General features: G+C 40.9%; 1 protein-coding gene and 1 long non-coding RNA gene across 5 annotated transcripts in view; one reads left to right on the forward strand and one right to left on the reverse strand.

Annotated features, from left to right (window-relative positions):
- The window catches only part of LOC120396763 (protein adenylyltransferase SelO-like), a 44,414-nt gene extending 28,945 nt beyond the window's left edge, over window positions 1-15,469 (forward strand). For 2 of the 3 annotated variants that reach the window (XM_039521821.1, XM_039521822.1), the window contains exons 16-19: window positions 807-886; window positions 2,520-2,563; window positions 13,930-14,009; window positions 14,228-15,469. In XM_039521821.1, the coding sequence (XP_039377755.1) occupies window positions 807-886; window positions 2,520-2,563; window positions 13,930-14,009; window positions 14,228-14,350 (327 nt within the window). In that variant the 3' untranslated portion in view covers window positions 14,351-15,469. Of the gene's footprint in view, window positions 1-806; window positions 887-1,579; window positions 1,753-2,519; window positions 2,564-13,929; window positions 14,010-14,227 lie in introns of those variants that run through there. The other variant, XM_039521823.1, reaches the window with a different exon arrangement.
- Window positions 1-24,857, reverse strand: part of LOC120396767 — a 28,614-nt gene extending 3,757 nt beyond the window's left edge. For both annotated transcript variants that reach the window (XR_005593351.1, XR_005593352.1), the window contains exon 1: window positions 24,003-24,857. This is a non-coding gene — a long non-coding RNA (uncharacterized LOC120396767). The remainder of the gene's footprint in view (window positions 1-24,002) is intronic.

A 24,857-nucleotide genomic window follows, 5' to 3' on the forward strand; every position in this document is an offset into this window, starting at 1 on the left:
CAGGAATATTGCAAGAACAACAACTTGACACCATTGTATTCTCAACTAGGAGCATCTCTTTTCTCCCGCTAAAGCCATTTATCCTCATATCCACACATAGGAATACTGGACTTCCACATTCTCCTCCTATCCACAAGTTGGTTGCTCAAGCCAGTCCTTCTACCCAGTTACTTTCCCTGACTCCCTTGTTTTTCTTTCTTTTCACATCCCTTTCTTTGTTTCACTCTTTGTTTCCTTCTCTCGTGTCCTGTGGTGGATCTCTTCCTTTATGCATATCTGTGCCTGTTTCTGTAATGTTTATCCATTTTTGCTGGCTTTTTTGTCCCACACAGACAATGCAAAGCAACTATAAACACAGTTTAACCAGCTTGTGAAACCTGATTTGTGGCTGCCCTGAGTCTGCTTTCTCATCTTGCTCCTTTATCAGACTTCTTTCTCCTCCCTTTCCTTCCCTGTTTCCTCTCTTCTTTTCTTTGTTTATCCCCTCTTTTCCCATTCATTTTCCTTCCCTCTCACAAATATTTTTAAATAGCTGTGTATTTTCTGTAAAAGAAAAGATTTATAAAGGGGTCTCACTTAAGGCACACAAAGCTCAGACACAGGTAGCACAGATATCCTTGTAGCATCTCTCTGGGTTAGCATGAAACACAAAGGAAGCACACTAAAGAAAAGTTAAGTGCCAAGCACTGTGGCTTCTTCCTGCCCTGCTTATGTCCTAGAATTTTTTACAAGCAATGAACAAAGTGAACAGATTTATAAGTAACAACCTGCAGTGTATCTATCATTAACAGTATTTTTTCATTTAGGAATTCTGGGCTCTGCAGGACCTTGCTAAACACAAGTTCTTTTCAGACTGGGTTACTATATACCTCTTGAGATTAGGACGGTAAGATAAATACAGTTTCAAATTAAAAATAACAAGAGTATGTTTGCCAGTGGAATTTAGGTGGGGTACACTTAATCTTATCCTCGTCTGGGTCAGACATTGCATGGTCTTTAGCCAATCCTATATATTGCTCCTTGGCATACTTTTACATGCCATTTTTCCCTATGTGCATGGAGATATCATTAGCTGTCATGATAATTGCATGGCTGGAATGTATTTTTATTCTGTCTAATTACAATCTGGTCTATTCTGAAACACAGCTTTGTAAAAATGAGGTTATGGAGTTCAGCATTTAGTGTCCCTCAGTGACCCCTATAGCATATTTACTCACCTTACAATTATGGTTGTTTTTTAAACTGACAACCCAGCAAACTCAGTCTGGGATATGAAAGTCAAGCTGTGTTCTCTCACTATATGCTTCTGATCAGGAGCTCTTCTCATATACACTTATGCAACCCTGTTGCCTTGGACTTGGGGGACTGCACAGGTGTGACTCAATGTGTAACTGAAAGACAGTGGATTGCATAGGTGTCTGCTTCGCAGTTGGAACCAGCTAAAATTCTGTTGTTTCATAAGCCAAAAAAGAACCCTGTTTGCTCTTACATAGTTGTGTTGGCTCTGCAGGGCTGATAGTGGTAAAACATGAGAAATCAAACATTTTTATACTCATGACAATTCTTATTCTCTTTAAAGATACAATTCTCAGGGAGCAAATGTACATGAGGAGCAAATCTGCTGAGAAAGAAAATGCCATTTTCACATAGTCTCTTTTCAGAGTGTAATCGCACTTAGGGGGTTAATCCTGCTTCCATTGAAAACAATGGCAAAACTCCTATTAACTTCAATGGAAAGAGAACAAAATATTTTAAAAAGTAAGTAAACCCCACAAATGCGTGGTGAAATTATGTGCCTAATTTGCACATACATTTGTCAGAGCTGCAGCTACAAATCTGAGATAATAAGAATATAATTTAATAATATATGGAGATATGCCTATCTCATAGAACTGGAAGGTCATTGAGTCCAGTCCCCTGCCTTCACTATCAAGACCAAATACTGGCCCTGACAGGTTTTGTTTTCCCCCCCATCCCTAACTGGTCCCCTCAAAGATTGAACTCACAACTCTGGGTTTAGTAGGCAAGTACTCAAACCACTGAGCTATCCTTCCCTCCTGGTAAATGTCCAGTGAGATTTGTAATTTGGCATTTGTGCCAATGAATAAGTATTTACCGTTTTGCATTTGATCATATGCAGTTTAGGAAGGTAGGTCAACAGTGTCAAATGGAATGCATTTAGAATATATTCAGTACAAGAATTAAACTCAGCCACTTTGTACTGGATGCATTATCTTCTGAGAAACCTTGAGGGAGTATATGTACTAAACAAGTGTAGAATGAATACTTTATGAATGATGTCTTGGGAAAATGTTAGGAGAGGGATAAAAGGGAAAATAGATATGTCAGTTATGTTTGTTTAATTCTTGCTGTTCAACTAATGGAACTATTGATTTTTTTTTTGTTTACAGTAGAATAGGAAACTATAATGAAAGGGAAATGTGGTATCAACAAGAGAAGTTAGAGTGCACAAAATTAATGTAATATTTTTTTTATTTTTTTTGGTTTTCCATATATAGTAACATGGGTGATTCAGACAGTACAAGAAGAAAAAGAATGACAGGTAAGTAAATCAATTGAATAATTTAGAACTTTTCAGGCAATTGGAAATCGTTAGGTAACAGTTTATTCACAGAAGTATGCTATCCATGCACTGGGTATTCAATTAAATAATTACTGTGGTGGTGACATGTCACTGGTCTGAAGAAAGTATCAAAATTGTCCACTGGGAATAGAAATATGTACATTTGCTTTCCTGCAGGTTATATAGAGCCTGAGCCCGTGACTGTTAGGGTACTGTGCAAGGTGCAGCTTTTTTTGTCTGAGGAGAGAGAATGGGTAATTGTATTTGTTTCATTTTCCAAACAAAATCCCTAAACAACTCAAAAGCACTATCACACTTGTAAGTGGTGCCTAGCTGCACAAAACATGTTTCTTCAAGGCTATCAACCCCCTTCCTTTCAGGAGCACAAAAAAGTACCATATTTTTATGAAGAAAAGGAAACAAGGGTCAGATTTTGGTCTCAATTACACGGCTGCACATTTGGAATAATTCTGTTAAACTTCAATAGAATTACTTCAGATTTATACCAGTGTAATTGAGATCAGAATCTGGCTAAATGTATCCTGACAGAACTGTATATACATACTTCAATTCAACAAATGGTCATGAAGTTCATGGCTTAAAATGAAGCTTTATTCCTTCAGCGGTTACTGTTTTCACTCCTTCTGTACTGCGTTTACATTAACTAAATTAAAATGATCCACACATCCTCTTCAGACTTTTTCCTTGTGTAAATTATCAGAGTTTGTTACTTTAAATTAAAGTGTCTCTTCATAATTACTTAGAATGTGAACAACTAATCTCATCCTGTTGCTGTGGCAGTTTAATCTAGGTGAAAGATATTCATGAACAAACATTATTAATTGATGTTTCTAATCTTTCAAAGGTCAAGATACATCACATTGTTCTGCATTTCATTGTTTGATTAAAGCCAAATATACTTCTCTATGAATGCTTATCTAAAACTTGTGAGGTACAATTTACTTTTGTGCACCATTTTTTCTGTTGAGCAGGTATTAAAATGCAGTACCAAACCTGTTGCCATTTTCATGCAAAAAAGCTTTGAACATGTTGAAACAAAAAACATTCTGTTTTTTAAAACTTGTTTTTATCCCCTTCCCCCAACAGTCTCCATAAAATAAAGTAGAAATTAGAAATGCTCAGAGCTGGCTTTTGGGACCATGGATGTGGAATCCACACTTCCTCTGGTATTTACATTCTCTGAGAGCCAAGACTAAGTTTTCATTTAAAAATCTGGTGTCTCTGACCCTTTCCATTGTGGGGGCAGCGTCTGAATATAAATTGACTGGTAGCGTTGAAAGTTTACCACTGATTGAGATAATGGACTGAAATCGCTTCTGCTGGTTCAGAGAGAGGACTAAATTGCACATCTCTGCACCAGCAAGGAACTTGAACTGTCCTCTGGGTAGAATTCAACGCTTACAGGTAGAAGCAAATGCAGCCTAAGAAAATCTAGCCTGATATCTGAGATATCAAATAGTGAACTTTACTTTGATTCTGATAGCTAGATTCAGTGCTCTGGTCACCCCGGATTTAGAATAATCCTATTACTAACACATACACACATTGGAGAGGTAAACTGGCACCTAAAAATATAACTCAACAAGTAAATCTACATCAGAGCATTATAAGTGGGATTTACAATATCTGTATGAAATCTTAATTCTTAAGGAAAATAGTATTTCTTTCAGAAATATCAGTACTTTACTACTACTGCTACTATAGCCCCTTTTATATAAGGATTTCAGATCATTTTACAAGTACATTAATAATCATCAAGCTTCACTTGTGAGATAGGGTAAATGTTATTAGTTATTATAATTGTGATTATCCACATCACATGGGGGAAACTGAGGCACATAATTTAAATGACTAGCTCAAAGCTCCAGAATGAATCAATGGGTGGAGTTGATAATTGACCCCAGGAATCCTAGCTCACAGCTCCTGATAATCACTAGAACACACTCGTCACTCCTTCTCAATAGACTTGCATTTAACATTATAACTACAATACCGTTTTATATCAAAAGATCAATTTCTGTTGTGTACATAATATTGAAATCTCATTTACGCATTGTTTAAAGATGACATCGCATTACTGACAAAACTTTATTATTTCCTAATTAACATGCAATTATTAAAATCATATAATCATTTCTTATCCTAGCATAGTTTTATACTGCTGCTTATCATCATATATTACTCCTGGGGGAATTCTGCACCAAAAATTAAAAATTCTGCATATACTTTAAAATTCTGCAAAATTATACATATTTTATTTGTAAAAATAACACAGTATAATCAGACCAGTTTCAATTATTTCAGTAATTTATTTCAAAATATCTGTCAGGAAGTATGTCTGTAACAATAGAGACAAAAAAAAAAGATTCAGGAAATGTGTTTTTGACAAATAGATTCCTTACTAGGCATATTAATACAGAACTTTGAGTAATTCATTTAAACTACAATAGAGAGATGCATTTCCTGCACTCCTCAGAAGCAGTGCAAAGGGTTGAGGGCTTGGAGGAGCTGAGGGAGAGGGAAGGAGCCTGGGCATGAACCAGGAGGGTTGTTGGTGTGGGTGAGAGAAGTATGGAAAAGGGTTTTTTGGGTGGAGGAAGGAATTGTCAGGCAATTGGGGGGCTGACCCCTAGCTTCTGTTATTCAGTCAGGTACATCTGCCCCAGTTCCTATATGTCCCTGCACCCCCCATCCCTGTGTGTCTCTGCACTCCCCTACCCCCTGCCACATGTTTCCTGCAGCCTCCCTCACCCATCCCCATATGGCCCTGCAACCCCATACCCCCTATCCCTTTGTGGCCGTACAGCCCACCTCCCATTCATCCCCGGCTCAACATTCTCACTCCACTAGCTCCTGAGTTGCCCCCGTCCGCCCCCCCACTAGAGCCCTTCTAAATCCCAGTCTGTGACTGCCTAGCAGCTCTGACACACCATCAGGGGCTCGTACACCTGCACATCTACCAACGTGATATATGCCATCATGTGCCAGCAATGCCCCTCTGCCATGTACATTGGCGAATAAATGGACACAAATCTGACATCAGGAATCATAACATTCAAAAACCAGTGGGAGAACACTTCAACCTTTCTAACCACTCAGTGACAGACTTGAAGGTGGCAATTTTGCAACAAAAAAACTTCAAAAACAGACTCCAAAGAGAGACTGCTGAACTTGAATTAATATGCAAACTAGATACAATTAACTGTGGTTTAAACAAAGACTGGGAATGGTTGGGTCATTACACCAATTGAATCTATTTCCCTATGTTAAGTTCTCCTCACACCTTCTATGGGCCATCTTAATTATCACTTCAAAAAGTTTTTTTTCCTCCTGCTAACGATAGCTCATCTCAATTGATTAGACTCTGCCTGTTGGTATGCATACTTCCACCTTTTCATGTTCTCTGTATGTATAAATATCTCCTGTCTGTGTGTTCCATTCTATGCATCCGAAGAAGTGAGCTTTAGCTCACGAAAGCTCATGCTGAAATAAATTTGTTAGTCTCTAAGGTGCCACAAGTACTCCTGTTTTTTTTAGCAGCTCTGTGTGCCCCACTCTGTCCATCCGGTGCCTCCTCACTTGGCCCTGCTGTGAGGAATGCAGCCTCTCTGGCTGCCTGCTCTCTCTTCTGGCACCACAGCAACCCCTGGTGGATGAAAGGTGTAACTGCAGCACCTCTCCACCAGAATCTATATTCTGCAGAGAAAAAAATTTGCAGGGGGGCATGAATTCTGCACATGCACAGTGGCGCAGAATTCCCCCGGGAGTAATATATCTGAGCACCATCTGTGTAAAATCATTAGCAATACTAAAATCTGTAGTGGACTTCATGGAGTCTTTATCACTTTTTCCTTTTCAAGGTAAAATCTCTACTAGGGGTAGGGTTTGTGGTTCTGATTGTTTAGACTATTAACTTGCCTTTTTTCGTAGAAGAGGGTGGTTCAGTGTTGTGAATGTCATATGGTGGAAAGCCCTTTTCAAAGAGGAAGGTTTTGCAGCATTTCCTAAAGACAATCAGACTCTGGATTTGCCTAATCTCCTCTGAATGTCTATTCAGTAGCCATATCTCCTCAACTCTCATGCACTGTTTCCTGGCCTTTGTGATGTACCTTGTTCCAGAGCAGAGCCACTGTCTCATCAGTTATTATATTAGGTCAAAATTCAGTCTTTAATAGATCAGGCCCCAGCTACATTAACTGCTTTGAGGATTAGGACCAAAGCACTAAACTGATATCAGAAGCTATTTGGGAGCCAGTGGAGGGATTTGATCATAGGCCTGAGGTACTCATGATGGCCTACCCCGTGGAGGAGTTGTACAGCTGAATTATGTATCAGCTGGAGCTTGTGCCTTGTTTCCACATTCTGCTTCAGATACAGTAAATTACAGTAATCCAGCCTGAAGGAGACAAGTGCATGGATCACTGTGGCCAAGTCCTTATCCTCAAGGAAAGAGCCACATTTCATTGCAAGCTGGAAGTAAAAGAAGGTAGTTTTAGATACTGATGCTATCAGGTCATCCACGCTTAGTGAAAAGTCAAACTGAATCCTGAGGCTTGACACTAATTTGGTAAATGGGGGTAGTATGCTATGAGTGGAAGGTGGAAATGGTGTCTTGGCTAGCATTCAAAGCATTTTCCTTCTCCAACTAGCATCACATTGGTCTTGCCTTGGTTCAGCTTGAGCCAGCTGCTCTTCACCCAAGAGGTGATGACTTGCTGGCATTGTGTTGTCATAATAGTGGTGGTGATTGCATCAGATGAGAATGAGATATATAGTTCACAGCTGAGCCCATGATGCTTCACTATCTCTGCTGGTTGTCTGGAAGATATTGAAAAGAAGAAAGAATAGCATGGATCCCTGCAGGGAGGGAGGTGAGGGTCTTTGGAGAGGAATAGTTAAACATCACCACTCTTGGAGTTCTGCTGAGAGGAATGATTGGAGCCACTGTAGTGCTTGACCATCTGTCCCTCCTATGTCATGTAGGCTGGTTAACGTTTTTTAGAGAGAGATTTTGCCTGGCCATTTTGTGGCTCCACAGTAAATTCTGCGAAATCTGTGAAAAGTTTGCATATAGAGGACCTTGCACCATTGAAAGTCTCGAGGCACAGATGGTGCACAGTCAGTAGGGGATCTGATCTTACTTTGCACCAAAAGTATTGTAGGCTTCGTCTTTAGTTATCATGCTACTTTGGGAACTGTTGGATGAAAGTTGTGTGATTGCATTTGCAGCCGGTAGCCATAGTCCTTTGTGAGATATTGATCAGGTACTTCTTTCAGAAGCTTTCATTGATTCCAGTGAAAAATAGAAGGAGATTAGATTGTGGCTTATCAATAAGATTTAAAAAATTAGATGTGGCACAAATTCCCACTGCTACTGGAATGTTGATCGTGATTATTTTGACCTTTTGTATTTTGGATCTCCATGTTCTAGCTGAAGTTTTATCCATTTTAAGGGATAGTTCTTATAATTTTACATGTGCTTTTGGAAGATTAATGTTAAAGATCAGGCAATAATGTTGAACTGAGGTCTGAGTATCACTGACTTAGACGCTATGACAATAGGCACATTGAATATAGCACATAGATAGGTAGCTGTAGGTTCCTACCATGCAACATGCTTGTCACAGCTTATTATAGTGCATTTTTTATTCTGATTTTTTATCTTTTACTGTTATTCACATAGGCAGTGCATAACTCTTGCATTTTGGGAGGCTGGGCACGAGCACCAGAAGCTCCCTAGAAGTAGGAGGGGCCACCGGTGCCTGGCCCATGCCCCCTCTCTGCCCTGAGGCTCTGCCCAGGCCCCACCCCCTCACTGCCCCAATACTCTGCTTCCACTTGAGCTCTTCCCCCAACACCCCACTCTGCCTCTTCCTGCCCCTGCTCTGCCTCTTCCCGAGGCCCCACCCTTACTCCCCCCTCTTCCTTCAAGGCCCCCCACCCACTGCTCATCCATCCCCTCCCCTGAGGCACCCGCCACTCATTCCTCTCTGCCCCCTCCCCTGAGCCCCCTGCCACTCACTCCTTTCCACTCGCTCCTGTCTTAAGGGTGAGCAACGGGGGGTGCGGGGGAGGGAGTGGAGGGAGTGAGCAGCGAGTGGGGAGCCTTGGAGGAAGAAGGGGAGCAAGGGCAGGGCCTCGGGGGGAAGAGGCACAGCATGGGCGGGGCTACAGGGGATGAGGCCAAGTGTGGGTGGGGCCATGGTCCGGGCGCTGGTGGCCTCCCACTTCTCGGGAGTATCCAGTACTCTAAAGGCAGTGGGCCAACATACTTCCAAAGGGAGGTGTGCCACATCTGGCATTTCTTGCCCTGTTTGGGGAAGCTAAGCCTCCCGAAGCCTCTTATACCCACCACCTGTGTTTTTATAGTTTTCATATAGAGCTTTTGAGTATCTGTGGTGGTTTATTACAACAGATGCCATGGGTACAAAAGAAAAGTGCTTACCTACGATTCTTGTTCTCCGATGATATAAGTTGCAACACCTAGATTATCAGTATCCTACTCAAATTAGTCAACTGTGCATTATTTTACATGTGTCCACATCAAATTTCATCTATCAGGTGCTGTGCATTCATCTAGCTTGGTAGATCCCTTTGAATTTCCTCACTGTCATCTCTAGTCTTGAAATACCTAAATAATTTTGTGTAATCATCAACTGTTGCCATCTCACTATTCACCCCCTTTTCCAGATCATTAATAAATTATTTAAACATCACCGGTCCTACTACATAACCTTGCGTCATGTTGAAAATTAACCATCTGTTCCTACTCTTTTGTTTCTCTCAAATAGCCAGTTTCTAATCTCTGATTATACTTTACCTTTCACTCTCTGATTGCTTAGCTTTTTAACAGCCTTTTATTACAGAGTTTGTCAAAGAATTTTTGAAAGTCCAAATATATTCTGTCACGTTCTTTTATTCAGTTTCATAGACCAGCTCAAAGAATTCAAGTAGGTCAGAGAGGCACAATTTTTCTTTACAGAAGCTGTGCTGGTTTGTTCCTTTCATATCCAGTTCATCTAGTTCTTTTATAATTATCTTCTTAATTGTCATTTCAGTCAATTTACCTGATACTGAAGTAAGGGCTTGCTGATATAAAATTCCCAGAACCTCCCCATTAACTTCTTTAAAGATCACTATAATATCTGCTACCTTCCCATTCTCTGGTATAGAAGCTGATTTTAGTAAAAGATTGCACATTGTGGTTGGCAGCTCACCCACTTAATTCTTAAATTCCTTCAGAACTCCTAGATTAATACTGCACCGGACCCCCGCTTGAACGCGGGTTTTGGATCCATGTGCAGTCCCGCATTAATGTGGGGACCACGTTAACATGGATCCCAATGTAATTAATTAAATTCGGGATCCATGCACGGTCCTATGCTATACGCGGAATCGCTCTATATAGACGTGCGTTCAAGCGAGGGTCCACTATATCTAATTTTAATTCTTCACATTTTTTTCTATACAGTTTGCTATTGTTCTGGATATATATGCCTGGGACGAATATTATTTAATAGAATTTGTATTGCCTCCTGGTACTATGAGTCCTTGTTTCAATATGAGTTGTCATTTTAGTGTGAGTCATGTTACTTTCCCATCTGTTGCAGTATTCTTTCATATTGTTACTATATTTTTAGTTTATTCCCGAAAAGCAACGTAATGGATTAGATCAAATGCTCAGACAAAGTAGATCACATTCCACTGGAGGGAGGGAGAGCTTTAGTGGTTAAGGCAGGATTCTGGATATTGGCATGGCTGAATTCTATTCCTGGCCGTACCACTGAGTTGCTTTAGGATATTGGGCAAATTATTTCTCCACTCTGTGCCTCAGTTTCTCTATCCATAAAATGAAGAAACCAACCTCACTGGTAGAGTGTTAGGCTTATTTGATAATTGTTTCTAATGGATGAAAAGCACTGAATGCATACAGAGTAATACTATCTTGTAAAATCAAAAAATACTGTCAGGAAGGAATGTTGTTAATAAGTATATATATTTTAAGTCTTAAGGAAAACGGTACTTGAGACTTACTTGAACACACTGATGAAACATACATTTTAGTAGCAGTATTATCTCTGTCTAACAATGTGTTTATTTGTGGGGTGAAAATCATTTTGAAGCTGGTTCATGAAATGCAGTGCCTGAGATTTCAGACTGCACTTTCACTCTGAAGGAGAGCTTCACCTCTGCAGCATTGCTAGTCTGCTTTGGCTTGGGGAGCCTTTAGAGCTCAGAGTTCAAAACCAGAGTCCCAACTCAGTTGTATAGCTCACTCTCCTTTCTAAATAACGTAAAATATCAACCTCTTCTGCTGTGTTGCCTATAATGAGTCTTGTTGCTTCAAACTGCCAATGTCCAATTCCCAAAGTAAGGAATGTAGTAGAATTATGAGTCACTGTGTAGTCATACAAGTTCTGTTTAATCTATTGCATAGGCACTTAGATCTTCAAGAAATACTAGCTATTAGCTGGATTAGTTGTGCTTTTTATAAATTGTGCATATTACCAGAGAAGAATGTTTGTTGTCTTAGGCCCTAATTCTGCAAAGGAAACCATCAAAAGTGAATGCAGTTCTACTGTAAGGGTGAACCCCATGGATCTCTTTGCAGGATCAGGGCCATAGTGTCTCTCTGATGTGAATTCTTAGGTGCTGACCTGCTGCCTACAAGGTATACATTTGTAAGCAAATAAAAACATTCCATAGTATCAATGCTTTTGTTTACAAAGGACAGAAGAAAACGGCATTATGTGGAGCAGAGTTAAATTTTAATCTGAAATAAGGAACATAATGAGGGACAAGTTGAGAGATGATTTGAGGCTTCAGGTTTTTATCAATAGTTTTGTCTGTTGCCATAGGACTATTTCAAAGCATATTTTATAAGGTTACATGTCTTTTTTTCCCCTCAGAAATATTTTTTATTCTTTAAACATTTTCTTTGGCTTGAAACAAGTGTTATTCACACTAAAACTACCGGGACATTTACTAGAACAGCAGTTCTCAACCACGGGTCCGGGGCCCCGTGGGGGGCTGCGAGCAGGTTTCAGGGGCATGAGACTTGCTGGAGCCCAGAGCAGAAAGTTCAAGCCCCACCATGTGGGGCAGAAGCCCGAGGCCCTGAGCCCCACCACCCAGCACTGAAGCCAAAGCCTGAGCAACTGAGCTTTGCGGGGCCCCCTGTGGTGTGGAACCCTGGACAATTGCCTTGCTTGCTACCCCTATAACGCAAGCCCTGGCTTTTAATCTACTGGATATGCAGAAAAAGTTGTTGTGGCACAGTTGGGCCATGAAGATTTTATAGCATGTTGGGTGGGGCCTCAGAAAGAAAAAGGTTGAGAACTCCTGTAGTAGAACATCTCCCCCTTTCAAAATGATTGGAACAAATGAGCCTTAGTTGTGTGAGCAAAAACTATAGACCCTTCATGCCAAGGCTAAGGCTAATAGTGTGTCTAGTACTGCTGATTGATCTCATATAAAGGAATAGTCAGGTACTGACCCTGGGAAAATACACTGCTCCTGTGTCATGTAAAGATTTATACTGGGAGTTTAACAGGTTTAAGAAACAGATTTAATCGGTAGATATTCTTTTGGTCATTAGTTGAAAGAAAACATACTGAACCAGAAGGCCATGCTTTAATTACAGAGGAAAATTAGGACTTGTCCGAGTGATAGCAGCCAGGAATTTGAGAATTAAAGTCTGTTTGCTTATAAGAATTTTCCTTGATCCCAAGATGCAGGATAAACTCCTTTGTAGTCTATCATTTGTTCCTTCTGGAAGAGCAATGCTGAACTAATAATTCAGCAGTCTCATTTTCAAAGTCCATCGAACTGCCCCTTATTAGATATAAACAGCCTGAAACCTGTCAGAGAAGAAATGTGGCTCTCATGGATGCTTCCAACAGATTTTGGGAAAAAAGATGTTTTTATGATTATGATGCTTCCATTTGCCGAGTTGTTTGAAGCTATTCAGGACAGAGCGCTGATTCCTGAGCCCACTTATACCCCATTTTAATGTGGCATGTTTAGAATTTTGACTATCTTAGGCTTCTTATCCTCCCCTTGCCTTTATTCAGCTTCTTGGTTCATAGCAACATGACAATAGTGGAAAGCAAAAGATGGTTTTATTTACTCACAGTAAGAACAGAACAACTATATAAAGCACAGGAAAGACATGCAAGAATCACAAACCAAAAGTGTAGGTTGAAATAATTGCTACATAAATTCAGCTTTGAAAGCTTCTCTGGTCAGCATTTTGATGTGTGGACGTCAAGAAAAATTCAGAAACTAATGTCTAAGTATAAGTTTTTTCTCATTAACATTATTCAGCCCTTTTCTTATTAAGAAATATCATGAATTATTATAATAATAAATATTATAACCCTTAATAATAAATTGACAGTGGCAATTTGTGTCATTACTTGTGCAGTCAGCAGAGACACCCGAACTGGATCCCCCTCACTATAAAAGGGAGGAGAGCAGTTGGGAGGGCATTCTCTGAGAAGGCTCCAGGACTCTGGAACTTGCTCCCCCTGCCTCCTCCCTTGCTCTGAAATAGTCAAAATTTGGTGACCTCCTGGGCACACCGTGCCACACAGCAAAAGAAACCTGTTTCACTGGGCTTTTAGAGAAGGCTGAGGGTGTGCTTCCCTCAATGGTAAAGGTGAGGAAAGAGTCTGGATGGAATAATTATTTCAATATTGCTAGAATTTCATTGTATTTCATAAATATTGAAGGTGTAAAGGCACCTAAGACCTTGGAGTAGGCATCTTTTTATAGTTTTAAATCTAAATAAATAATTTCCCCCCAAATATATTAGCTTATAAAGGATCATTTATGCAGAATCACCCCTCTCACTTGACTCCAAGAATCTAGATTTCAATATGCTAACCATTACTGAAAAGTGAATTAGTGATCCGCACTGAGAAATCTTCTTTGCATCATAGTATTTAATACCACGCTTTTCTCTCTGTTTGTAGCCTGGTTGCATACAAATTGGTCAAGTACACACTTCACATTAAGTTAATTTTTCTAACATATTTCAAACCCCCATAAAAAATAAAAAACATCTAAATATTCTTTTGTAAGTATTTTTTATTACTAAACAAAGAACAATGGTACTGTGGCATCACTATATGTAAAAATATGGCTAATTAATTCATTTATTTTCCTGTTATGCCTCTTTTTTGTGTGTGTTTTTTTTAATTGTGTACTAAACCTTTTAAATGACCTTTCAGTTTAAATAGTCAAGAAATATGGGTTGCTTTTATATGGTATGTATTGAACTTTTTATAACCAAATTCAACTGGATTTTCCTTTGATTTCAGCTGTCAATCCTAGATATATACTTAGGAATTGGATGGCAGAATCAGCAATACAAAAAGCTAAAATGAATGACTTTTCAGAGGTAAAACTGTCTACTTACATACTAATTACATTTATGGAGCTAATGAAATGAGCGTTGTGTTCATAACACTTTTGACCAGTACTGTCCTCCAATAGTGGTAGTAGTAAACAGTTAGAGGAGTAATTCCCTGAGTGAGTTCAACACTTAGTATGTTTTGCCCCAGGGAATCTGCAAAACAATTTTGTGTGGAATGGATTCTCAATTTTAATTGTTTCTAGGTCCATCTCCTGCAGGAAGTTTTACAACATCCCTTTCAGAGGCAAGCAGCAGCAGAGAAAGCTGGCTATTCACTACGTCCACCTTCTTGGGCCAAAGACCTTAAAGTCAGCTGTTCATCCTGATGAAGAGCAGCTGAAGCAAGAGAAAATGAGTAGGGTCAGAGCTCAAGCCTTCAAACTGGTGTGGGGGAACTAGGCAACACTACCCGCTCTCTCACTGTAGGCGTGGTTCCTTCCAATCTGCTGTGTGAAATTTTGACCAGGTTTGTCAAGAAAAATGGAGTTCTGCATGGTTCTATCAGTAGGTAATTTGCTGGCATTTCTAGCTCTGACCCACATACCTATTGATGCATTAATTTGTGTCCTAGAGAAAATAGAGTTCAGTCAGGCTGTCACATTAACCTCCCCAAATCCATTCTCTTAGTGCTATGTCTTGATTAGTTGCTTCTAGATAAGTTTAAAATTTTCCTGACATAGTTTTAATCACGGAATATTTTAATGAATGTCCCCACTAGGTGTGACACACTGTTCAAATATAATTATATTCTGTTCTGAAGAAGGTATTTGGAGATTTGAAGCAGGAAGCAAATCCAGATCTTAGCTGGACAGGATTAGTATTGCAAAATGGTTCCTTACTAAGTTTTATGTGGGTGACCTCATTGCTTCCCATTAAACTGCCAAATAGTTTTTTAAGGAAATTAAATTAAATGGTGAGCAAATTTATCTATGGAATGAATTGTCCAAGACTAAAGTGGGATGTTCTTTGTATACCCAGCTGTCTATGGGCTTAGCTCACCCCACTTCCAATTTTTAGCATTTGACAGCATTATTAAGATTTACACCTCTACCTCGATATAACGCAACCCGATATAACACAATTCGGATATAACGCGGTAAAGCAGTGCTCCGGGGGGCGGGGCTGCTTTACCTCATTATATCTGAATTCGTGTTACCGCAAGCGGTTCCTCTGCACCCGCATTACTTGCTGCGACCCTCCTCCGTTCCGCCTCCTCCCATGAGCGCGCCGCAGCTCCGCTTCTTCCCCCCTCCCTCCCAGGCTTGCTGTGCCAATCAGTTGTTTGGCATGGCAAGCCTTGGAGGGAGGGAGGAGAAGCAAAGCTGCAGCACTCATGGGAGGAGACAGAGGCAGAGTGGAGGTGAGCTGGGGCAGGGGGGCTGCAGCAAGTAAGGGGTTGCTCTCTCAAGATGTAGAAAGGCATCTTGATCTAATTTAAATTTATATACTGAGTTATCTTCAGGAAGAGTCCATGTCCAGCTAGTAGACATTCCCTGAGGAATTACACCAGTACAAAATACACCTCTACCCCGATATAACGCAGTCCTTGGGAGCCAAAAAATCTCACCGCGTTATAGGTAAGACCGCGTTACATCAGGGTAGGGAGAGGAACTGCTCCCCGCCCCAGCTCATCTCCACCGCCTCCTCCCCTGAGCGCGCTGCCACCGCCGCTCCGCTCCCCCCCCACTTCCAGGCTTGCCGGGCCAAACAGCTGATTGGCGCGGCAAGCCTGGAAGGGAGGGAGAAGCAGAGCGATGGCGGCACGCTCAGGGAGGAGGCAGAGTGGAGGTGAGCTGGGGCGGGGAGCAGTTCCTCTCGCTACCGCAATGTAACGCGGGCTTACCTATAACACGGTGAGATTTTTCGGCTCCCAAGGACTGCGTTATATTGGGTAGAGGTGTATTTTGTACTGGTGTAATTCCTCAGGGAATGTCTACTAGCTGGACATGGACTCTTCCTGAAGATAACTCAGTATATAAATTTAAATTAGATCAAGATGCCTTTCATACCCACTTTTCAGCTGCGCAGTGGAAGTCTAGCAAAAAAACACTGGAAAAAAAATGGAGATATTGCTGAAAATGTGTCACTTAACAATCCAATGGATAAATATGTAGAGATTTTAGTCTTCTCATCCTTAGAGGCTGAGATTGCCTTCCATTATGAGCCTTTAATTTCATAATTATAATGTTATGGAAGGCTAGTATTTTTCAGGAATGCTTAAGGTAAATTAAATTATTTGGAAGATCTGAGGGTTCAAGAATGAGGTGATCTTGTTACCCTAAAATTTTAGACGCCAGTTATGTTAGCCTACCAATAGTGCTTTTAATTTAATGAAAGGGTAATAAGGTTGTTAACAAAACCTGCTGGCCTCCGTGAAGGTAGTGGGAAACATAAAATTGTTAACAAAACCTGCTGGCCTCCGTGAAGGTAGTGGGAAACATAAAATTGTTAACAAAACCTGCTGGCCTCCGTGAAGGTAGTGGGAAACATAAAATTGTTAACAAAACCTGCTGGCCTCCGAAGAGGTAGTAGAAAAAGAGAAAAAAAATCAAATCAGGGGCAACAAGAGGGTCCCAGGGACCAGACAGTGCTGCTCGCTGAACAAAATTAAAAATGTTTAAGAAAAGGCAAGGGAAAACAGTCCCAGAGGAAGTAATGAAGTCAAAAGTAGCTCCTACCTCACCTTTTATTAAAGAGATAACGCCTTTTCAACAAATCCTTCAAAGATATGGGCACAGTCCTTGGACTGAACAAGCCCTTGCAGATATCTGCACCATTTCGGACCTAGAGGATAGATTGGCCCAATATATCCTCATATGCAAACCCCTAAATGCAGTAAAAAGAGATGCTGCAGGGATCTGGCTGCTGTGGCAGGCTTGTAATAACAGCTACCTCCACCTAGCAGCCTGTAAAGAGGAGAAAATATCTCTAAAAGAAAAACTATCCCAATTGGAAAAAGGGGTAGAAAATTGGAAAGTAATGGCACATTGGGAAAAAGAGGCTTGGGACCCCCGGGAAACATGGGAAGAAAATATGTGAAACAACCATTGTAAGCTGCTCTTTTAGGAATTAGGGGTTATAGTGCTTAATATTTATCAGTTGTTTTTTGTTGTTGTTGTGATTGGTTGTTGTGAACTTCTTTAAACATTTTCCAAAATATCTTTCCTCAAGTGTCCTTCATCAAAATGTCTCTGTTTTATAAACAAGGTGCAGTAATTGCTGGTGGTGGCAGATCTGTGAAAGATGGGAGTAATGCTAGGTCATTTTGGTGGCCTTAACTGTATCTTTCCATATGTTCTAATAATTGTGAACCTAAAAATTATCTCTGCATTTCCAGGACTTGTGATGTGTGTGCTGTTTGTTTTTTTAAGAAGACTACATTGTTAAAGATCTCTTATTTTAAGTAATTGGTAGATATTCACAACATTTTTGCCTGGGAATTTAGAACCAACAAAAGTGCCAGTAAATTTGTAGTGTCAGGGGTAAAAAAAATAACAGAACTGTTTCCATATATGGGGGAGGGATAGCTCAGTGGTTTGAGCATTGGCCTGCTAAACCCAGGGTTGTGAGTTCAATCCTTGAGGGGGCCACTTAGGGATCTGGGGCAAAAATTGGTCCTGCTAGTGAAGGCAGGGGGCTGGACTCAATGACCTTTCAAGGTCCCTTCCAGTTATAGGAGATTGGCATATCTCCACATATTACCTTAATATGTCATAAGAATATAAAAATGGCCAACCTGGATCAGACCAGTGGTCCATCTAGCCCAGTATCCCATCTTCCGACAGTGGCCAGTACCAGATGCTTCAGAGGGAATGAACAGAACAGGGCAATTATTAAATGATCCATCCCCTGTCATCCACTCCCAGCTTCTGGGAAACAGGGGCTAGGGACACCCAGAGCATAGGGTTGTGTTCTGTCCATCTTGACTAATAGCCATCCTCCACAAACGTATCTAATTTGTTTTTAACACAGTTATATTTTTGGCTTTCACAACATCCCCTGGCAGTGAGTTCCACAGGTTGACTGTGCATTGTGTGAAAAAGTACTTCCTTATGTTAGCTTTAAACCTGCTGTCTATTAATGTCATTAGAGGACTGCTAGTTCTTGTGTTATGTGAAGTAAATAATACTTCCCTATTAACTTTCTCCACACCATTCCTGATTTTATAGACCTCTGTCATATCCCCCCTTAATCATCTCTTTTCTAAGATGAACAGTCCCATTCCTTTTAATCTCACCTCATATGGAAGCTATTCCATACCCCTCATCATTATTGTTGCCCTTCTGTCTTTTTTTTCCTCCAGTTCTAATATGTCTTTTCTGAGATCAAGCAACCAGAACTGTATGCAGTATTCAAGGTGTCGCCATACCATGGATTTATATAGCCGCATCTTGATATTCTCTTATGATCTATCCCTTTCCTAATGGTTCCCAACATTGTTAGCTTTTTTGACTGCCACTGCACATCAAGCAGATGTTTTCAGAGAGCTATTGATGATGACTCTAGGATCTCTTTCTTGATTGGTGGTAACTAATTTAGACCCCTTCATTTAATGTGCATTACTTTGCATTTATCAATATGACTTTCATCTGCCATTTTGTTGCCCAGTCACCCAGTTTTGTGAGATCCCTTTGTAATTCTTCACAGCTAGCTTAGGTCAACTGTCCAGAGTAATTTTGTATCACCCGCAAATTTTGCCACCTGACTGCATTATCCCACTATTTGTACCCATGGCACCCTCAATACTGGCTTGCCTATAACCATCGATTGATTGTCAATTTACTCCACCCAAATGGGTAATAAGGAGTGGCTCACCCTAGGGGAATTGCCAGGGTTTTACCAGGGGGTTTGTCCCAAACCCAAAGAGGACTTCCCAGAGCAGACTAATTCTGCTAACTCATGGGAAGATACGGCTATAGCCCTCCAGTCAAAGGATTGACATTCAAGCAATAATTCTTCAAAAACAAAGTATCATTTATTTAAAAGAAATAATCAGTTACAATACATTCAATGAAGCAAGAAAGAAAAAAACTATAAGCTATAAGACATAATAGAATACAATTATTTTTCATATAGAAATTCTCTTGCACTGCTTCATGATAAAATGCACAGAATACACAGACTATATGTGGTTACAATGTAATACTTAACATTACGTATTAAGAAAACATTTAATATTTAACACTAACATCCTGTGAGCACTGGCCAAATGATCACAGAATGGGTGGGGGTGGATCGCACTCAGACACAAGCATCTAGCTTTACTTACAGGCATACCCAGTCATTCCTTAAACGTTAACAGAAAATCACTCTGACTTGTCTAAAATCCTTCTGCTCTGTCTAATAATAGTGGCAATCAGGCTGCTGTTGTTGCTTGCTTGCTGCTGTTGTTACCCTAAGACTTTAGATGCCAATTATGTTACCTACAAGTTTGGCGTTGGGCTCTAATAAATAACACTTAGCCTATCAATAATTTAACAAAAGAGTAACCAGGTTATGGCCCGCCCAAAGGGAATTGCCAGAGTCAGGCCCACCAACAGCACTTCCAGTCCCTAGTGCAGAACAGTCAATGGGCCCCTTAGAAAGGGATGGCTAAGGTTTAGAACACTACTGTTTAACCTATTGATAACACATTAGAACCCACTATACATAAGTTGTGGTGTTGCTTGATGTAGTTAACTTTTTCCCCCCAGTTACAGCACCAGTATTAAACAAATTGTGAGCCTAATTATAAGATGTAGAATTTGTTATTTTGAATTATATTTTTAAATTAAATAAATACATTATGGAATGAAATTGGAGAGAGTCCAGTGGAGGGCAATGAAAATGACTAGGGGGCTGGGGTACATGACTTATGAGGAGAGGCTGTGGGAACTGGGTTTATTTAATCTGCAGAAGAGAAGAGTGAGGGGGGATTTGATAGCAGCCTTCAACTACCTGAAGGGGGGTTACAAAGAGGATAGAGCTAGGCTGTTCTCAGTGGTGGCAGCGGACAGAACAAGGACCAATGGTCTCAAGTTGCAGTGGGGGAGGTCTAGGTTGGATATTAGGAAAAACTATTTCACTAGGAGGGTGGTGAAGAACTGGAATGGGTTACCTAGGGAGGTGGTGGAATCTCCATCCTTAGAGGTTTTTAAAGCCTGGTTTGACAAAGCCCTGGCTTGGATGATTTAGTTGGTGTTGGTTCTGCTTTGAACAGGGGATTGGACTTCCTGAGGTCTCTTCCAACCCTAATCTTCTATGATTCTATTAAATTAAAAAATATATAAAACATTTAAAGAAGCACAATTACACATGAATCACCATTAGGTGTTTAATCTAAAGAAAAGGAAAAAAACTGATGTACAAGATGTAACTGAATATGAACAAAAAAGTTAACATATACACTAATAAAACAAGTATTTTAAAAGATTTTAAAAAACCATAATATCTGAATGTGGAAGGGGTCCTAAAATGCAACTCTTCGGGGTTGGTTTTTTTTGCAGCAAAATCATCAGTTATATCTTCAGAGTTCAATAACCTGACAAGATCTTGCTCAAGAAGAGCAAGACCATTAAGTCTTTCTTTTCCGATTGTAAATCTTTGTACACTTTTGATTTGTTTCATTTTGTAAAAGATCTGTCGGCTTCAGAAACAGTGACTGGTATAGTGCAGAATATCCAGAGCTATGGTGACATTAGGAAAAAGACATTCCAACGTAAGCTCATGAATTTTATTTAACAGGTCTAGTGGTTTGAGAGGTACACTTCCAAAGTTTGCCTTATAAATTGCTTTCATGTGTTTCAGCTCATCAATTGGATACATCATTGTCATATTCTCCGCAAAAAGCAAAAACACAAGTTTTCAATTTGAGTATCAGTGAATTCCAAATATAACTACAGAAAGCTGAAATAATTATTGATATCTCTGGCCATGACAAACCACTGTGTCGACCCCTCGATTACACTGTCAACAAGCTTGTACAAAACAAACATTCACTTTAAAATCTCTCTCTTCAGTCTCTTCTCCCAGTTGGACTTCTGATGTTTCATCGTGAAACAGCTCTCTCTTTTGTGTGCGTTTCTCAGGGATTGTAGTTTCGGTTGGCAGGTCTGTTGACATGGCTTTGGCTGCACGCTTGGCTTCTGTTAGAAGAGTTTTCCACTTATCACGTAATTCTTTAAGCTCCTCAATCAAGTTGTCAATGTTTTGTACTTCCACATCAAGAGTTGCCTCTCTTGATTGAAGAACCTTATTACATTGATCTATGACCACCAATATTTTGGGCCATGTTGTTGCCATCAAAGTACATTTAAATGACTGTATGTAGCACTGAATTCCCTTTAACTCTGTTTGCACTCAGAAGAGAGATTTAGTTCCTCGCACTTGATAAGTGCATGTGTTATTAGTGGCAAACATTTTGCACTTGGTTTAACACTTTCCATGTGATCTAACCATCTAGTCTAGGGGTGGCTTGTTCAGGGTAAGCCCCCGGCGGGCTGTGAGACGCTTTGTTTACCTGAGCGTCCATAGGTACGGTCGGTCGCAGCTCCCAGTGGCATGCCTGGATAATATTACTTGAACTACTTTTGCGCTGAATGCCTGGATAAACTCATTCTGACTGTCTGCAGAAAGATAATGAGCTTGAAGTCATGTTCCATTGTCTTGAGATTGCCTCACTTTATTTACACAATCCTAAAGAGCTGGATCATATTTGGCACACAATTCAACAATTTCAAGAAAATTACTGTTACGGCAGTCTCTAACTGTGTTTGACATTCCTGTGAAAGTCTTCTCTCACCCAGGAACAAACTAATTGACAAAATTCGGTTAAGCAAATCCCTCCAGTACTTCGCTTTAGCTTCTATTTCTTTGTCTACCCATGAATTTATATCAGTTCCTTGGGCAAATCTTCTCTCTAAATCTCGCCATTTCAGATAACATTGCTTGTGATGCAGACAATTTATTCCTACAGTTTGCTCCATAACAATTCCTTTTTCCAGCCATTGTCACTTGCCATACCGATTTGCAAGAAACAGCATCTGAACTGAATAATCTACAAGGGAAACAAAAGAGCGATTCTGCACTTTCAGTCCACACGAGCCAATCCCTGTCAGAAACGTCTCTGGGTTTTTTCCGGTTGATTTTAATATAGAATTTGGAAACTTTCTTTTTCCAATCACCAGGAAATGTGTTTGGATGCCTAGGTGGCCCTTTTCAAACAACAGTTTTGATCAGAGTTGCAGATAGCGCACTATTTGATAACAGTCCAATAGCAAATCTACATCCTTTGTTCTCTTGGAATGCAATATTACTTTCAGCAGTGCTTGTTTTTTCGGTCTCATTTGTAGAGTGTTTCCTCCCATGCAAGAGCACTAGTTTGGACTGGTTTTGTACTTAAATCACACGTTTTAACAGAATCATCACAGGCTTTTTCATCACAGGCTTGCTCTGAACTATTAGGCCCACTACTAACTGTAGTGACTAGCAGTTCTACCTGATCTTCTTTAGGCCTAACCCCACCATCAAACAAAGTACAACTATTCTTCCTACTTTTCTCAAGTCAAGCTTCTTTTTCTGTTTTTCTCTCTGCTTTTGAGCTCTGGACTTGTTTGTACTCCAGAATGACGCTCTGCCAGACAGCCAGTCACACCAGCAGAGTGCATCAGCACTCTGGCAAACTGTTACTGTCCAAATGGGCTATTTTTAACCAACAGTTTAGGAATATTTTTAGCAGTTGTGATGTGAATTGTGCTATCCTGAGATTCGGCTATTTTGCTAGTCCTCACTCCAAAATATATTGTCTGCCTGAGAAGTGCGCCGCTTCTGCCTTTCACCCACCAGAGGGCACTATGGCTTGGCACGAAATGCAGCAGGGGGAGATGTGTGTGGTGGATATGTCCACAGCAGGGGGTGGTCGCTGGGGCGAGGAGCCGCTGCTGCTGCACATTGTGCAAGGCAGCCTGGAGCTGGGCCCCACACTGCTGCTGGCACGGCGTGGTGTCTCCACATGGGCGCAGAGCTGGACCACGTGCTGCACTGGTGCATGCACAAGTGTGCCCGCGCAGATGCAATCCGCCTGACATTTGGGTGGTGCTGCGCCTGCGCTGGCTGGTGCCCAGTGAGCTGCCGCCGCCTGCGCTGCTGGGTGCGCTCTTCTGGCACAGCCAGGGCTTCCACATGCCCGCCTGGCTGCCTTCGCTGCCACTGATACTACCCTGTGCACACCGAGGAGCCCTGCAGCCCTCCTAGGCATTTCCCCTCCCCCCGTCATCGGCAGGCCTGGCCAGAGAGTTACCAAGGGACTTGTCTCTGGCCCACAGAGGGCTTGCCAGAGCAAGCTAGTCTTCCTAACCCTTGAAAGGACACGGATAGAGCCTTCCACTCATGAATAAACACACAAGCAGTAATTTGTCAAAAACAGAAGTATTATTTATTTAAAGAAATAAATGGTTACAATGTAGTTTAGAAAAGCAAGAAAGAATATACAGAACAGAACAAAATGCAATACATTTACAATTGAAAGAATTAAAGTGGCACAGCAAATAAAAGACTATATAACATATAACAATGTAATCGTTCATTTACACTAGCATTTAACATTTGACTTCTGACATTTAACATCCAATAAGCACTGGCCAAGCAACTACCGGATGGGTAGGGGAAGGTCTCACTCAGACCACAGGCATCTGACTTTATTTACAAGCAAAACCCATATATTCTTTGATTGTGAATAGCAGCGTCGGCTCCAGGCACCAGCAAAGGAAGCAGGTGCTTGGGGCAGCCAATGGAAAGGGGAGGCACATCCGGGTCTTCAGCGGCAGGTCCCTCAGTCCCTCTCAGAGCGAAGGACCCGCCGCTGAATTGCCGCTAAGGAATGAAGCGGTGCGGTAGAGCTACCACCGAAGTGCCGCCAATCGCGGCTTTCCCCCCGTGCTTCACCGCTTGGAGCGGCAAACAAGCTGGAGCTGGCGCTGGTGAATAGAAGACTACACTTACTTCTACTATTCTTAGATCCCTCTGAATCAATAGAGTCCTTCTGATCTGTCAAAAGGGAAGCGCTGTCTGCTGATGTTTGACATTGTCTGCTGTTGCTAGAGAGCAATTGCTGCTGCTGAGGTGAAAGCTGCCCTCGGGTGACAGATATGGAAGCCTGTGCTGTCGTAAAGGCTGTTGCTTTCTTCGTTGGCTGGGTTGCAATGGTAGCTGTTGCCAGGGCAACCTCAGGGTTCTATTGCTGCTGCTGCTTCTCCTCCTCCTCCTCAAGTAGATAGCTTCTTTTCTTTGCAGGTGTCTTGCACCATCTGTTCTCCATCAAACCTACTACAAGTTCAGCCTGCTGCTGTTGGCCTTATATATTGGTTGCTCTCTCAGGCTCAGCCAATCAGCTTCCAGCTTTTTAGCCCCGCAGGCTGTTCACCTTATATTCAGTCTCTGACCTTCTCTAATTGGTTGCTTTTTCAAGTTCAGAAATTAGCATAGATACTCCCTACCTAATGAGATCATCCATGCCAGTCAGCTTCATCTGTCACTGAAACTAATTGATCCTCCTCCTAGCTATTAGTATATGTCCTCCTGCTAGCACCACCCTTCAGGTATTTTGGAGAGTGAGCTGAGTCATACTTGCTGAACTTTACTTCACATCTCTTATCTGCTATTGGTCAATTCAGTCTGTGTCCTTCATTTTTGATACTTTCTAATAGAGAATCATTGTGGCTGCCATTTTGGATTTTTAGTTCTAAACTATTATTAATCACTACTTATCCTAAAACTAACTACTGTTTTATGCAAGCTAAAGCATTATGATATTGCCACCATCACTGTTATGCTAATTTGGAGAGGTGATTTTTACAA

The sequence above is a fragment of the Mauremys reevesii genome, linkage group 2, assembly GCF_016161935.1.
Source record: "Mauremys reevesii isolate NIE-2019 linkage group 2, ASM1616193v1, whole genome shotgun sequence".
In the NCBI taxonomy this organism is placed as follows: domain Eukaryota; kingdom Metazoa; phylum Chordata; order Testudines; family Geoemydidae; genus Mauremys; species Mauremys reevesii.